At 42.0% G+C, this 16314-nt stretch overlaps 1 protein-coding gene across 9 annotated transcripts in view; it reads left to right on the forward strand.

Annotated features, from left to right (window-relative positions):
- The window catches only part of ANKS1B (ankyrin repeat and sterile alpha motif domain containing 1B), a 756551-nt gene extending 748633 nt beyond the window's left edge, over positions 1-7918 (forward strand). For 5 of the 9 annotated variants that reach the window (XM_030548475.1, XM_030548472.1, XM_030548478.1 and 2 more), the window contains one exon: positions 6110-7918. In XM_030548475.1, coding sequence (XP_030404335.1) covers positions 6110-6220 — 111 coding nt within the window. In that variant the 3' untranslated portion in view covers positions 6221-7918. The remainder of the gene's footprint in view (positions 1-6109) is intronic. The other 4 variants (XM_030548477.1, XM_030548479.1, XM_030548473.1 and 1 more) reach the window with 1 other exon arrangement.
- Positions 7919-16314: the final 8396 nt, after the last annotated feature.

Genomic DNA, 16314 nt, shown 5'->3' on the forward strand with positions numbered 1-16314 from the left:
TGCTTGATATGTTTCAGTGTTTATTTCCATGTGTTAATGTAGCTGTTTTAAATACCATCAATGACAATCAGCTCTGATTTACAACCTGTGTGATCACATTGACTTCACTGAGATTGCGACAAGGTGTAAATCAACACAAAATTTAGCTTGTATTTTATCCCTTTTTGTTTCGCTTTGATACCAGTATGAGACTATAACATTGATATCTTCATCTTTAGAAACTAACCAAAAACCAGACCTCTGAGGACAATCAAATATTAGCACAATAATCCTGTTGTGTCTTCTAACTGAGTGCCTGTGACTTCCCCCAATACAGGATCACTGCAGATGCAAATCAATGAGTGGCAAATTTTGAAGGCACAGAATTTTGGTTCAGATAAGGCCTCTGACAACTGAATCCTAATTTGACTTACTGAACTTTCAGTTGTCTTCATTTCCCCCTTTCTTCATATTCTATCCTTTTACCTTTCTCCTCCCATCAGAACCACCTTATTCTCTTTTCCTCCTGTCTTTTGACCCTCAAAACTCTCCCTGCTTTCAAAGCTCCTCTTCTCTGGAATCCAACCTGTCTTTCCGATACACCTCTACGCTGATATAACGCGGTCCTTAGGAGCCAAAAAATCTCACTGCCTTATAGGTGAGACCGCATTATATCAGGTTCGGGCCAATATGGCCTATCGGCAAGAGCCAGTATGCCGTGCTGGACTAGACTGGCTTCCCAGGCAGTGATTTAAAGGGCCTGGTGCTCTGGCTGCTGTGGGGAGCCATGGGCCCTTTAAATCACCACCGGAGCTCTGGCAGCAGGGCTTAAGTGGGGATTTAAAGGGCCTGGGGCTCCCCGCTGCTTTACCGCATTATGTCTGAATTCGTGTTATATCGGGTCGCGTTCTATCGAGGTAGAGGTGTATTTTCTCCATAAGCCCAAACAGGTTCCCTGAACTGATCACTCTCCACAATTCCTAACAAAACCACTATCTATAGTAACATTCCACTTAAGAAGAAAAGGTCTTCAGTCTCATCTTTGGGTACTGGTTGTACTAGTCAAATATTATTTGGGGCATGTAGAACTTAAAGATGTCCCAGAATTAATTGGCCTCCACCACACACACAACTTCTTTCTTGGAAACTTGGGAAAGAGCTAGAAATTGTGAAACATATAGACAGTCGGCAGTCCAAGAGATTGCTAAAACCTAGCTTGAGCAGAGCTAGTCAGAAATTGTCCAACCAAAGAGTTCAATCAAAAAATGCTGACTTGCTTAAATGTTTCACAAAAACACTTTGGCTTTGATGAATTTTGGTCAAATTATGGATACGGTTCTGCTGGGAACAGTGGGCTTCAAGGGTCCATGGTTCCTGGGCAACCATACGGTCTGACCTGGGTCCAGGGACCCCAGGGCTTCCAGGCTCCCTGTAGTGGAGCAGGAAATCCTGGAAGTCCCAGCATTAACTGGGACTCAGCTCCTAGCTCCAGCAGCAGGGAGTCTGAAAGCCTAAAACTCTGGCTTGAGCCTGGGCTCTCAGGGTTTCCAGGCTCCCTGCTGCTGCTGTCAGGAGCATGGCATCCCTGGGAGCCATAGCACAAGATGTGGCTCTCAGGGTCTAGGCTCCCAGCACTGCAGCAGGCAATCTGAAAGTCCTGAGAGCCCCAGTTTATTTGGGAGTCTGGGGGGTTTCAGGTTCCTTGAGACTGAGCTGGACTTCCAGGGCAGTTAGCGCCACAGGCTACAGGAATGGGAGTTGGGAAGTTCGGGCCTGGGAGCTTGGAAGCCTTGGGGTTGCTACCCTAGGAACACTCTGCATGGCAGAGCTGCCCCAGATCCATGGCTATAAGGATTCCCAGCTGCTGCTGACATGAGTCATGTCAGTTCTACTGGTGGCCACCACTGAATAGCAGCAGTGAAACTGACCCGACCAAATCAGGCTGAAACTAAATTGCAAAATGTCAAAATTTTCTGTGAACTGGAAAGTCTGAAATTTGATCAGCTCTAATACTGAAGTCTCAGAAGATATAATAAGCATCTGTTGGGACTGAAAAGAAGGCAGCCACATTTCTAATCTAAAATAAAAATTGTTCAGATATAGTTTGGTTTTTGGTGAAGTTATTTCATCTAAACTGATACCCCTTCCCAAATGAAGGCTGATGGAACAGTGAGCATGGCTAGCATATATGTTATTAACTTAACTCAATTTAAAACTCCCTTCTGAAGTGTGTAAATGGCACAGAGGTATTGTTCTTCTTGTAGTGCTTGTCCCTATGTGTATTCCACGGTGAGTATGCACGCATTCCACACGCATGGAACCAGAGAAATGTGAAAGCAGTGTCTGTTGGTCCGCACATGCATGCCTGGCTCACCTTGTGCCTCCAACTAAGGAGATAATAGATGGAGTGGGGCGACTACTTCCCCAGTTCCTTCTCACCACCACGTAGTCCGCTTTGGAACCTCCAGAGTCCAAAGCTTCAGCTTTCTCCTTTTTCTGTGAATATATGTACATATCTGTACATTGTTTTCATAGTTCTAGAGTTTTAAAGTTTGTATCTGATCATTTTAGTGTTACAGAGTTACTTAGTCTCCCTGCCCATGATTCTTCTTGATCAGCACTGACCACCAACACTGCTTGTAGTGCCTCAGGGACACCCACATCATGGCAAGGTGCAATACCTGCCCTTCATTCCCCTACCAGACCCAGGAAGTGTGGGAACTTCACCTTAGGAAGCACCTAATAGAAAAGGCCATGAACCCTCAGTCAGATCCAGGCCAGGGAACCCCTGACCCCTCAGATCGGATTGACTCAGCAAAGAGTGCACCTCCTGCCACAAGGTCCAAGTCCAAAGCAAAGGATTCTACCCTCACAGATCCTTCACTGGGGTCTTGTCAGGAGAGCTAGGAGAATTCCCATAAATATGAGGCTGTCTTCCTCCAGACCCACTTCAAAGAAGTCAGATTCATCTCTGCCTAAAATGAGCCCGCTCAAACCAAGAGAACTTAGTATGTTCCAAACCATGACTAGAAAGCCCTCAAGTCAAGGTCTTCCATCAGTACTGTATTGTGATTGAGGACACTGGTGCCTCTGGTACCCCCCAAACACAAACCCTGGGATCCACCAACACCAATGAAGACCAATCACCCAAGAGCATCAGTTACCCACAGTACCATCTTTGTCCTCAATAGCTGTGGCACAGCCTGTGGTTTGGGTGGCCAGGACCTCTCTCACTCCAGGACGAGCTGAGACCTTCACTCCTGAGGATATTTTCACTTTCCCCCAGACCCAGAGTCTCCAACACCATTGGGTCCCTCCCTATTGAGAGAGGTTATAAATCTATGAGGGGCAGAGGTGCCAACTTCCCCAGTTCCCAGGGGGTGCTTGACCCCTGGTCCCCCCAGGCCCCACCCCCACTACATCCCTGCCCCCAATCGCCCACCCTGCCCCACCTCTTCCTGCCCTGCCCTGCCCCTGCCATGGCTCTATTCCCAGCCCTGGCCCCAGACCCACTCCCAGCTACAGCCCCAGCCTCACCTCCCTTTATCCTGTCCGCATCCCCCACTCCGAGTCACACCAACACTCCTGGCCCCAGTTGGCTGGGAATATGGACAGCAGTAAGGGAGGGCACGACTCTGAAAAGTTTGGGGACCACTGCACTAGAACAGTCTCAGTCAAGAAGTTGAATATTTCTTACAGTGTGGAGTGATAAGAGTGAGTTGCTGTGCAGTACTAAGGGGGTGGTTTTTACTTGCCAAACTGCCTAATACCCAAAAAGAAGGACAGTTGGAGACCTATTCTGGACCTCTGCCATCTCAACCTCTTCATTCACAAACTCAAGTTCCTTATAGTGATGTTAGCATCTATAATTCCATCCCTGGAAAAGAACATGCTATTTACAGCTCCTGACATGGACACCTACTTTCATGTGGACCTGCTCACAGACACTTTCTCAGATAGATTCATGGTGGGCTCTGACCACTTTCAAAACAGAGTACTCCTTTTCAGCATTGCTACCTTCCCAGGGTAGTTACCAAGGCGTTTTCTGTGGTAGAAAACTATATGAGACATAGTGGTTGTACCATCATCTGCACTTTGACAATTGGCTCCAGGTCATGCCAAGAGGCCCATCCATTGACTTTGACAGTGCTACAACTCCTCTCTTCTTTGGTGGGGGTCAGTGTAAATGCTGAAAAAATCCATCGTCGCCCCTACACTGAATTTAGACTTCATCGAGGCTTCCTTAAATTCAGCCACGGCAAGGGCTTACCTGCCTAGGACAGGTTTCAGACTAGGAGCACTATTATGGACCAGGTCATAAGCAACCTACAAGTGCCAGTCAGGACCTGTCTGTGTCTCATAGGCCATATGGCCTCATGTCTTTATGTCATGCTATTTGCAAGACTCTACCCTCATTGCCTACAAGCATGGTTCCAAACTGTGTACTTGCCAAACCAACAATTCATGAATATCACAGTGACTGTTCCCACCAAAGTGAAACTGTCCTTGTTATGGTAGAAGAATCCTCACCAGGTATGTATTGGTGTTCCCTTCCTCGCTTCTGCACCAGACAGGATGATCATTACCTGTTGGGTTGGGGAAAGCACATGGACAACCATAAAGCACATCAATGACACACACCCCTAGAAGCTACTCTCATTCTGGACTATATCCTTTCCACAAAGGCTACAGATATATCTGTCAGCTCCTAATGGGTCCACTTGGTGGCAATCAATGCATACCATCCACTTTCACAGGGCTATTCGAGCTTTGCACACCCACTGACTAGCAGATTCTGGAAAAGCCAAAGCGCAGCCTTTCCCCGCTTTAAAAGATGCTCCTCAATGGGACCTGAACCTTGTTCTCTCAATATTCACCAAGCTTCCTTTTGAACAGCTTCCTGCTCCATGTCTTTCTTATGTCCATGAAGGGTGCATTCCTGGGAGCCATCATCTCAGCTGGATGAGCTTGGAGTGCTGATGGCAGCTCCTCCTTTCATTATATTCCATAAGGACAAAGTTTCATTATGTTTACACCCTAAATTCACCCCCAAAGAAGTCTCTGAGTTTCACCTGAACCAGACAATTCACTTACTTGTGTTCTTCCCAAAACCACACACATATTCAGAAGAAAAGAGGGTCAGGGGTCAGGCTATAAAAAAAAATCTCAAAACAGATCTCAGGCTGTGCTTTGCTCTATCAACTGTCTAATCTTCCCCCACCTCCTGGGGTAAGAACTCATTCCACAAGAGCACAAGCAATGTCTATGGCATCACTTCAAGAGGTGTCTTTACTCAGCATCTGTAAATCACCTGTGTGGAGCTCTATCCACATGTTTGTGAGACCTTGTGCTTTGGTACACAACTCTTCTGCTGATGCATCTTTTGGAATGGCAGACCTTCATTCGGCTCTGCCACCTATAGCCTCATAACTTCCTCCTAGTTGAGTACTGCTTGTCAGTCACCCACAGTGGAATACACTTAAGAACCAGCATGCAAAGAAGAGAAGGTTACTTACCTTATAAAGGCTGCAGGTTCTTTGAGATGTGTGGTCCTTTTCTCTATTACACTACCCACCCTCCTTCCCCTTTGCTTTGAGTCTTCTCTGATTTGCGGTAAAAAGGAACTGGAGAGGTGGTCAGTTCGCCCTGCTCTTTATCTCCTTGGTTGGAGGTAGGAAGTGAGCCAGGGTGCATGCGTGGACCAATGGACGTTGCTTTCAAAATTCTCCAGCTCAGATCACATGAAGCACATGCGCACCCACAGTGGACTACAGAATAGGGACCACCCATCTCAAAGAACCTTCAGTTACTATAAGGTAATTAACTTGCTGTTTTGTGATGTGTAACAGAATGCTCTGCTTTGTAAAAGATTATCTTAAGAAAGAAAAAATTTTGGCCACTGGGGCTGACATCTGGCTCTATATTAAAAAAGGTTAGAGCATATCTCAGGATCAAGCCCTGAATAAAGCTTAGTTATAAGTGAAAGTCCCATATAGATTTCTCTGTGATGGTAAAACCATGGGATTTATTCTATGACCTCTTCAGTGGACGCAAAACTAGTACTTGAGATGTTTTGTACAAAAGTGCTGATCCAATTAAGTGTGTGTATTTATTTGTATTTGTTTTAAAGCAGATAGATCCATCTGAACAAAAGACTCTTGCCAATCTACCATGGATTGTAGAACCTGGACAAGAAGCCAAAAGAGGAATTAATACCAAGTATGAAACTACAATTTTCTGATACAATACTGTCCTCTGGTTCTTGTTGTGCCTTGCACTCCAAGTAGTCACAGCACAGCCTTTCCTTTACGGCAACGTTTCAATCCAGTACAGAGGAAGACTGCACTGTAAGAGTGGCCTTGTAACTAACAAAAAAAAGGCTGGTAATCATTTCTTCCTGCAGCACTGACAGGAGAATGACTCTATATGAAGACTTTTAAATTACAGTCTGCAAGGAGAGTGAGGAAATATTTTTCAAGCAGTCCTCTTGTGATTCCGCCACAGTGCTTTCTTTGATCTCTTATTTTAGGATTCTACTTTTTAAAAAGTTCTCTAAACTAACATTAATGCTGCCTATGAGTATGAGATTTGCTTGGTTATTTAAATCTTGGCAGGTTTTAATTGAAATAGAATTATTAAATACAATATTTGTGAAACCCCTGAACTCTTAAGACTTAATTACTCTTTATTGTATTAAAAATAATAAAATAACAAGAAATTAGTTACCCCAATTTCTGTGTGTGCTGGTTTTATATGTAATCATTAATGTCCTTTGATCTTCTTTAAAAAATAACCTATCACAGTGTGACAAAGGATGAGAATTTTATGATTAATTAAAAAGAGGAATTAATAATGCACAGGAAAGTGTGTCTTGTATTAGATATTTTTATGGAAAAGAATACTATGGGAGAACATAGAAATATTTATGGGAGAAGAAGTCAGATTAACTATGAAAGATTTTGTTTATTTTAAAGTTGGCTAAACAATTGCTACTGTACTTTTAGCAAATTATCAATGGTGGATGCACTAGTTGCTTCATCTGATGGGAATAGATCAGATTTAATGTTGCTATAGTCATGAATTCTACTAGTATTTTTAAAAATCTCAACAGTGGTTCTAGAGAACATAATCAAAACTACAGATTTTGCTATCAAGGTTTCTGTCAGAGAAAGTTTGTTTGAAAGAAGAAGTTCTATTGCCGACATTTTTCTAAATAAAAAAAGAAAGAGAAAAAAATTCCAAAGTAATAAATTTGTTTTCATGAAACAAAAATGGTTAAGCATTTGCTTGATGAAATGAAATTTACTTACATTTTCTTTAAAGTGTTTTAATTTTTTCAATGTCTGTGGAGTATTTGTATAATACCATAATGTATATTTATGTAGAACTAAATTATAACGGTGCAAATATCATTATAGGAGAAAAATGACATTTTAATGTATATTGTTCTATCCAGTCAAATTGTGAATCATTTTGAAGTTCATTATAGAGATATTGATAAATTGTGTGGTTGTCTTAATGTTTTTTTTATTATTATTTCATATCTAACTGAGCTTTTCAATTACAATCATCAAGTGGTGAATTCCAAAAATGGATAACTGGACTTGGTTTAAAATTGATAATTGTATATGGTTTAATTAAGCCTATAGCTCTGAGTAATGAAAACCTTTTAATACAGTATTCAATTTACTTGAACAAATAGTTCCTTGTACATATTTTGCTTATTCACTGTTGATATGTATGTAGTAAACTGACAGTAAAAATAACTGAAAAATATGGTACCAAAAGGAAAATTGTATAGGAACAAAGTAAATAATAGCCTCACTGCAACAAACACTTATATGTAAATATGCTTGGGCTTCCAGTTATAAATTTTGTAATTTTGTCATTTATTTATATCCTATAAAAGCACACAAAATAAAATGAAGTTGTACAGTCACTACTGCTTTGTGCGTCATTCTGTTATTCTTGTAGCATGTAAAAGGCCTGTTTTGAAGTCTAATGAACTTAGGACAAGTACTCCTCTTGAAGTCAATGGGTTTTGCATCAGAAAATGCACATGCATACACAGGGTCATACATTTTATTGACTATCGTTTACCCAATTTTTGCGTTAAGGGCCCAGTTTTAGTTAAAAGTTTTACCCTTTTAAAGTCCTTGCATGTACTGGTTCTCAGGTACATTGCTGAGCCGCCAAATGGCTATCCCACCCTGAGAGAGGCACAGAGATGGGAGTTGTTGGAACATGTTGACTGCAGATGTAGGAGGTACAGGGTGACCAGATTTTCAAGCAGGATAGTGACACTTAGCCCATGGGGACAAGGCAGGAGGAGTGTTTTAGTGGAGGTTCTGTCTAGATGAAAGCAAAAGGATTTGGGAAGGGGGTGGAGCAAGATGAGGGCATGATTGGTTGGTGGCAGGGTGGACAATTATCAGGGAGAGTAGGTGAGTGCCAAGTATGGTGGATGGGTGGGTGCCAGATATCCAGGCTGGCTTGATGAGAGGTTGGATTTGTGCCAAGCAGACTTGAGGCTAACTAGAAGGCAGAGTGGGTAAAAGGCTGCTGGGAGGGTAGGGACTCAGGCTTGGAGAAAAGCAGGGAGGCAAGTTCAATTAACGAATGATGGTGACGCTCCCAATGCTGTAAGTGAGAATAGGAGACAAAGGAAGGAGTTCATAGCTCTAGGCAGTGGCGGATTTAGAGTTAGTGGGGCCCTGTGCTCAACTTCATTTTTGGCCCCCGCTCTCCTTGGGACTCAGCCAAAAAAAAAGAACATTCTCTCTCACCTCCCTCTTCCCCCCCCCCCCCCGTTTTTCATTCTTTTTGTCTTCATCATCCAAGTAATAGGAAGTAAATGAAAATAAAGTGAGGTACCTTGATTTTTTCCACACACCACTTGAAAATCACTGAGAGTCTTGGCAGACCACTTAATGATCTTTCCAAATATTGTTTGTACCGTTAGCTAACTATTGTAAAGCACTTTGGATGAGAGCACTTTATTAAAAAAAAAGTAAAAAAACATTGGGGTTCAAGGTTTGGCCAGCACTTAGGGTGCAGGAGTGGGCCCAGGGCTGGGGCAGAGGGTTGGAGCACTTACCTGGGGCGGCTCTCATTTAGTGCAAGGGGTGCAGGTGGGGCTGTGGGGTGCAGAAGTCAGAGTGGACTGGATACAGGTCACCTCAGGACAGGATGCACAGCTAAAGTTTCAGGACCCCATAAATGACTGCTGCTAGGAGCAGCTAGTCCTGGAACCCACAAGAGCAGAGCATAGAAGAGACTTCTTAATTTAGTCCTAAGTGGAGCACACCATGTGTTCTAAAAAACATAATAAAAGGGCCAAAGAAAATGCCACTATGGTTAAACAAAATAAAAGAAGCAGTTGGAGGCAAAAAGACATCCTTTAAACGGTGGAAGCTAAATTCTACCGAGGAAAATAGAATGGATCATAAACTCTGTCATGGGATAAGTGGGAAGATCCGCTCATCAATCAGTCACTGGTTAAAAGAAAGGAAACAAAAGGTAGGAATACATGGTCAGACTATGATAGAGGTCTATACAGTCATGACTGGTGTGGTGTGGAGAAAGTTATTTACTTCTTCGCCTAACACATGAACCAGAGGGTCTCCCAATGAACTTAATAGGCAACAGGTTTAAAACAAACAAAAGGAAGAACTTATTCACATAACACACACTCACCCTGTGGACCTTGTTGCCAAGGGATAATGGGTTTCAAAAGGAAATTAGGTAAGTTATTGGAGGATAGGTCCAGCAATGGTTATTAGCGAAGATGGTCAGGAATGCAATCCCAGGCCCATGTGTCCCTAGGCCTAGAGTGCCAGAAGCTGGGGTTGGACGACCGAGGCTAGATCCCTTGATGATTGCCTGTTCTGGTCATTCCCTCTGGGGCACCTGACACTGGCCAGTCAGAAGACAGTTTACTGGGCTAGATTAACCATTGGTCTGATGCAGAATGGCCGCTCTTTTATGTTCTTAAGACAACTGAACCTGAGACTCCTACATCCCAGCTGAGTGTTCTAACCTCTGGGCTGAAAGACATAAAGTCACCCTTGCCTCCTGCAGCCATTTTGTCTGGAGAGCAGCAGGCACATTTAAGTCCTTCTCAACTTGGGCCCCCATGTTGCCTGTTTCCAAGAGTTCCTGGCTATGAATAGCAAGCAGAGTGCGGTACCTACCTACAGCTTGGCCTAAGGTGCCAAACTCAGCAAAGGGAGGGAGTAAGGACACATCCCTCTCATTGGCTCTCAGGTGGTGAGCTGGCTTTTGTGGATTGCATTCTTCACCACCTCTCTCCCCTTGTTTTTTTGTATAGGGAACCTCAGGATTCTGTCAGGCTTTCTGGATCCCATTGCTGTTCAATAATTTTTTTAAGCACCTGAAAATTAGCCATTGCAATGCTGAGTCTTACAACCCCGAAGGCAGGCTTTGTGGAGCCTGGCCTGGGGCTTTGGGACTAGGTCACTGTCCTAGTCTAGGAGCCAGAAGAGCCATTGTTGCACAGAAGGTAGAGAGTGACCCAGTGTGCCTGCACACCTGACAACTCGGGGACACAGGCTGCAGCTTCTGCTGAGCCACAGTGTTACACAGCAACACCTCTGTACATTAGCTCCCACAGCTCAGCAGCGGTGGCCATGACCATCAGTCTGTGACTGTGGGGAAGGGAAGGTCATGCAGGATTTTTGTCATTATTTGCAGAAGGGAGCCAGAGCCTGGACAGAAAGTGGTAAGCAGGAGAGGGAGGATTAAAGAGGTAAGCAAAGGAGAACCTGTGACAATAGGATGGGTCTGGGTCAAATTGTGAACTCCATTTTGTACTAGATGACACCTGTACAACACACTGGGCTTTAATTTGTAAGATATAAAAAAGCCAAAAAATGGCTGAGAATTTAAACATTGGATGGTAACAGATCACAAACCCCAAGGCTGATTCAATCTGGTGGTATTCTAAACAAAGGAGCGCTCAACCATGATTGTAGCTGTTGACTCGTGGTAAGCTGCACAGTGACACTGATTATATAGCTTGTAACTTCCCTTTTGGATTATGTGCTGAACTCATGCACAGGTATCTGAGACCTTACACTGATGAGGCAATTTCACAGGTGTAACTGAGGGACTCTTTTTTTATGTACAGTTAATACACTGTAGCCTTTAACACCACAGGCACATCTACTTGTAAAATATTATGGCTCCACCAGGGTAATTCTCCAGCATGGCTACTCTGCACTATGCCTGTTCAGCCGAATCTCGCCCTAAAAGTTAAGATTGACTGTTGATACATCATCACTTCAAATTATTAGCAATATTACGTAGTAAGATTCTCTTTGGGTTTCTTGTCCAGTGTTTGTTTTTTTGACATTTTTAAATCTTTTAAAAAAAGACAAATTCCAAGACAAAAACTGTTAAGAATAGGGAAAGGGAACATTAGTAACTTAAAGTAAAATACATTACAGAGATGTTATAATCATCCCCAAAACAAGCATTATAAACCCTGGAAGTTCAGATTTAAGGTTAATATCCAAAGAAATCCAAAAATGCTAGGGTATAGAAATGCACAGTGAGTTAAACAACCTTAACTCTGTCCTCTAGTGACACCATGAGGAGAAGAATTTGATTTTTAAAAACAAGTTAAATTTTGGAAACTATGAACACTACAGTGCCTTATTCAATAACCACACTGTATTGCAGATTTAAGGTTGTTTGGGTGTCCTGTGTTTTACCATACCTTAGCATATTTGAATCTATGTTCAAACTTAAACCTAGGTAATTCATGGTTATCAGACAACCCTGTAAAGTATTATTACCCCCAAATTACTGTTATGTACTCTTACTCTTGTTTCTATTTTAATGTCATTTTTATCTGGGAATATTAATCTGGCTGTGGTTGGAGTTATGGTTTTGAGTTTGAGGGGGACTGTCAGGAATCAGATGTGTGAATGGGTCTGTATCAGAACTGTAGAGTTTGTTTTGGAATGCTGGATTGTGTTTGGGTACTATGGCCTCTGAGCAGAGATTGGTGTGAATGGCAATGCTGGTGTAACTGCTGATCGCCTCCCACCCACCCCCCAAGTGGTTACACTGATAAGAAATGCATTTGGGCAGCCTTAACTCTAAATTAAGAATAATTTCCTGTGGGAACACAGAGGCTACTGTAACATCCGTCTTTGTTTAATGTGTTGATATTTTCCTGGTCCTTATCTCCAGTGGCACTTGAATCTGATCACATTTGAATGACCTTTCATACCATTTGTTACCCCAGAGTGCCTCAGCTGCTGAAATGCCATCCATATGTGTGGGAGAGGGTGGGTGGAAACAGTTTCTTGTCTCTGTGTCATTTTTTCAGAGCTCTGAAGAGACAACTTTCCCTCAATTTTTTCAGCCTTCTTTTTTCCAGGGATCCGCAGACCACTGAGAGCACACACGAATAAAAGCTTTGTTCTGACTGCAAAACAAGCAATGCTTTTGTTTTTACTGCTGCTGTCACTTACTGGAAATTCACCAATCTAGAGCGCACCGCTGTCATGATTACACGGCTAGCTTCACCTCTGTTCTCTTTGTGGTTTCTGACTGCGTCCTCACAATTCTCCCACTCCTACACTGGGCCATAGGCTACTGTAACTTGTGCATCAACCACCTTTACCCAGTAGGTCTGGCTGAGTTCAGGCACCTGCTGTTCTTCCCTTCAGAAGCTGTGGCCAGGGCCATACCCTGATCAGCTAGCCCTCTTAAAACAAAAGTAGTGTTTTAGAACCCCTTTTCTCTAAATGCTTTGTTCCTACTGAGAAATAAAAAGTTTACACACATTTCTATCATATCAAGTCTGAAGTGCAATAGCAACGCTGCAGTAGCGTCTCCTCACAGCACTGATTCCTCCACCAGCATAGTGAAGTTACCCATTCTGAAATATGAACCACCCTTTGCAGGAATGTTGGGGCCAGTGGCAAAGGACTTAACAGGAGGCACATATGTGGCATAGGCAGCTTTGCCGAGTCTGTGGAACTCCACAGCTCCCAGGACATCTATGGGTTTAAAGAACCAAAGCCCCTGTGCATTCCAGGAACACAAAGGAGGAAACCCTACCCTGACTGAGAGTCTGCAAGTTTTGTTCAGTAGGTATTGCTGTGGAAAGAGATATGATCATAAATTTGCAGATTTTTTACTTGTTACCACGTTATATTTAATACATTTCCAAAGCCAAATTAAAAATTTCCCGGCCAGACTGTGTAATAAGTTAGCTAAAAGTTAAAGGCCCTTTTTAGTGGCTTCCATAAGCCAATCAGTTTGCATCTGTCTCCAGCAGCCATCCCCTGAAAGCATCTTTCTTTGGATACTGTGATAGTCAATAACATTAAAAACTCTAGCAGAGATTTCTATCTTGCCACCCACCACAACATGTAACTTTGAAAGGAAGAATATTGTACCCTGAAGATTTGCCTCAATAAACTTATTGCTTCCAGTGACCAGCTATTGAGTCACAGCAGCAGTTTGACAGCTGACCCCCTCCAAAACCAGCTAAATGAGTTTTATTCAGTCCCTTTTCACTAGTTTTAGAGCAGAGGAAAGAACATAGTTTTTTTGCTTCTGTTTGACAAATTAATATAGTGAAGCACCTACCAGGTATTTCAATGTTTTAAAATAGTTCATGAAAATGTAGGTACCTCAAAGTAGCAAAGAAATTATATTGTGCCTATTTTTAAAAAATGGATTGAAGCTTTCCTAGTGTGTCAGCTAGAAGCTTACCTCACTTCTCTTAATCAGCATAAGTTCAGATCCTAATATGTATAGTATTTACACCACTCGTACTTCTAAACTGAAACTCTTGAGCAATTCACGTCGTACACTTGTACCACTTACTTTTAGAAGTTGCTTCCAAAATCTGTTGTTCACACATCTGGATCTATAAGCCTCAACTGCAGCCCTGTAGTGTCCTAAGTGGACTGCACAGAACATCCAGTCGAGTCACATGAACACACTAATGTTATTGCCTGTGCACTGACCAACAGAGAGATGTAAACTTCAGAGGCTTTTTTAAAAAAAGCCAACAAACACAGGAGGTAATTGCTCTGTATTCTAGAGATACAGGCCTATGGAAAGTTATCTGTACTAACTGATCATCCATTCTTTCCACAAGTATTCTGTTAAAAAAACACCACCACACACTAGGCATTTTCTAATCCTATGTTAAAAACATGTCAGCTCCTCCAGGGATCGATTGTTAAACCAAAAGCAGATTTCCTCCTACTCCCCTAATCTTTCTTCTTACCCTTTGGAATGAGGTATGTGAACATGAGCAAACACTCACAGTAATTGAGTTTCACTCTTTTCTTCATAAACTATTCTAACTCTGACATGCCGGGGAAAAGAAAATAACCTGTAATGCGCTCTTTCTGAAGGCAGTAATTCCATACTCTTGGAGCCCTACTCCCGATGCATAACAATATTCAGAATGCTTCACACAGCTAAAGTCTGAGCCAGTAAACCTCCCTAAACCAGCAGGTTTTCAAGCATACAAACATTTAATAAACTTTGAGTCTAATAGGGAAGAATATGGATCTGCTATAATTACTACCAATTATAAATACAACAAGAATTACTGGTAAGTAATCTCCATTTTTAAAAGTGTAGTATAATAGATCCACACTCTTGTCTATTAGAATGCTCCAGAAATACCTATACAAACAATTGTGTAAGATGGAAAAAAATTGCCTGTTCCCCTACAGATACATTATAGTGAAGTAGAATAGCTTTGTTAGGAGGAGTAAACTACTTCCAAACAGTATATAATATTTACATATGCAGGTGTGTATTATAAAATATTAGCTATACCACCTATATAGTATATACTCTCAAACAGCTGGGAACTATAAATTTGGTTTGCCTCATTTTGAACCAATTTAAACATCACGGGTTCAAAATTTCAATCGGAGCTCCTACACTACTATTGAGTTTATGTTCATCTATGAAGAAACCAGAAAACTTTGAAGAGAAAAAAAATAGACACACAGACATACTGTGGGGAAAAGAGCACAAAAGAGAAAAAATACAGAATAAAAGCCTCAATATATAGTGCAGGGGTCGGCAACCTTTCAGAAGTGGTCTGCCAAGTCTTCATTATTCACTCTAATTTAAGGTTTCGTGGGCCAGTAATACATTTTAACAAGGTCTCTTTCTATAAGTCTATAATATATAACTAAACTATTGTTGTATGTAAAGTAAATAAGGTTTTAAAAATGTTTAAAAAGTTAATTTAAAATTAAATTAAAATGCAGCGCCCCCCAGATCGGTGTGAGTGCCACTGAAAATCAGCTCGCGTGCCATAGCTCGCCTACCCCTGATATAGTGTATGCAAGGAATCCGTTTGTGACAGCCTAGCTTGTGAGATAGAGCTCTCTCTAGTACAGAGCACAAGCTTTTCAGCTAGATAGAAAAAAAAAGTCTTCAATTGCTCTTGGAGCAGGACCACATACACTGGGTTGAAGTTACAGGGAAACAAGATTAACAAGCTAAATAGTTTTGTAACCACCACCACTCCAAAAAATAGTTTGAAAGCATCACAAGACAGAGATTCTCCCATCTGTTACACACACAAAGGTTTAAAAGAATACCAGGTTTTTAAAAAAAAACTCCAAACTCCTCATTCAGCAAGACATAACCCACAAATATAATATAGAAATCAGGAGCAATGAGCTACAGTCAACCAGGAAATATATTTTATAACACCAATAGCCAAACTTTGGTTTATACACCAATGCAGAGTATATATGTAAAAATGGTTTGTAAGTTTATGCAGAGAACACTATGTGCTGGCTCTAAAACACTCTTGGATGGAAATGGAGCTGAGGTGCCTCTGATCACATGAGCCTTCAAGACTATTAGGAAAAAACATGGAAATGAGTCACTCTGAGTTAGCAGTCTAGTTAGACAGTTGGAGATTTTTTTTCAAAGAATCTTATCTTTAGGTAAGTTTGCCCTATATAACTGGGATTCAGGCAATAAGGGAAACTGTTTATTGCCTCTCATCTTGGGCTACATCTGAGAAGTCCAGTTATTCCCCTGCTAGGAGTGGGGCATTGAAACTGCATTGAAAGCACGAGTTAACAGAGCCTCAAAAAGGGAAAGCTACACATTGAGCAACAGAAGCTGAAGTACTGTGTAGAAGCCCTGTATTGACAGAGCATTAAGGAAACAAGCATCCAGGTAGGGAAATTCTGCAGTGAGAGTGTTATCGGCCACAACTCTGGATTGAGAAACTTGGAACTCTCAAAAGCAGACATGGGGCAAGACCCTCACACTGCTCAGACCACCTTCTGAAGCAAAAAA

The sequence above is a fragment of the Gopherus evgoodei genome, chromosome 1, assembly GCF_007399415.2.
Source record: "Gopherus evgoodei ecotype Sinaloan lineage chromosome 1, rGopEvg1_v1.p, whole genome shotgun sequence".
Lineage (NCBI taxonomy): Eukaryota > Metazoa > Chordata > Testudines > Testudinidae > Gopherus > Gopherus evgoodei.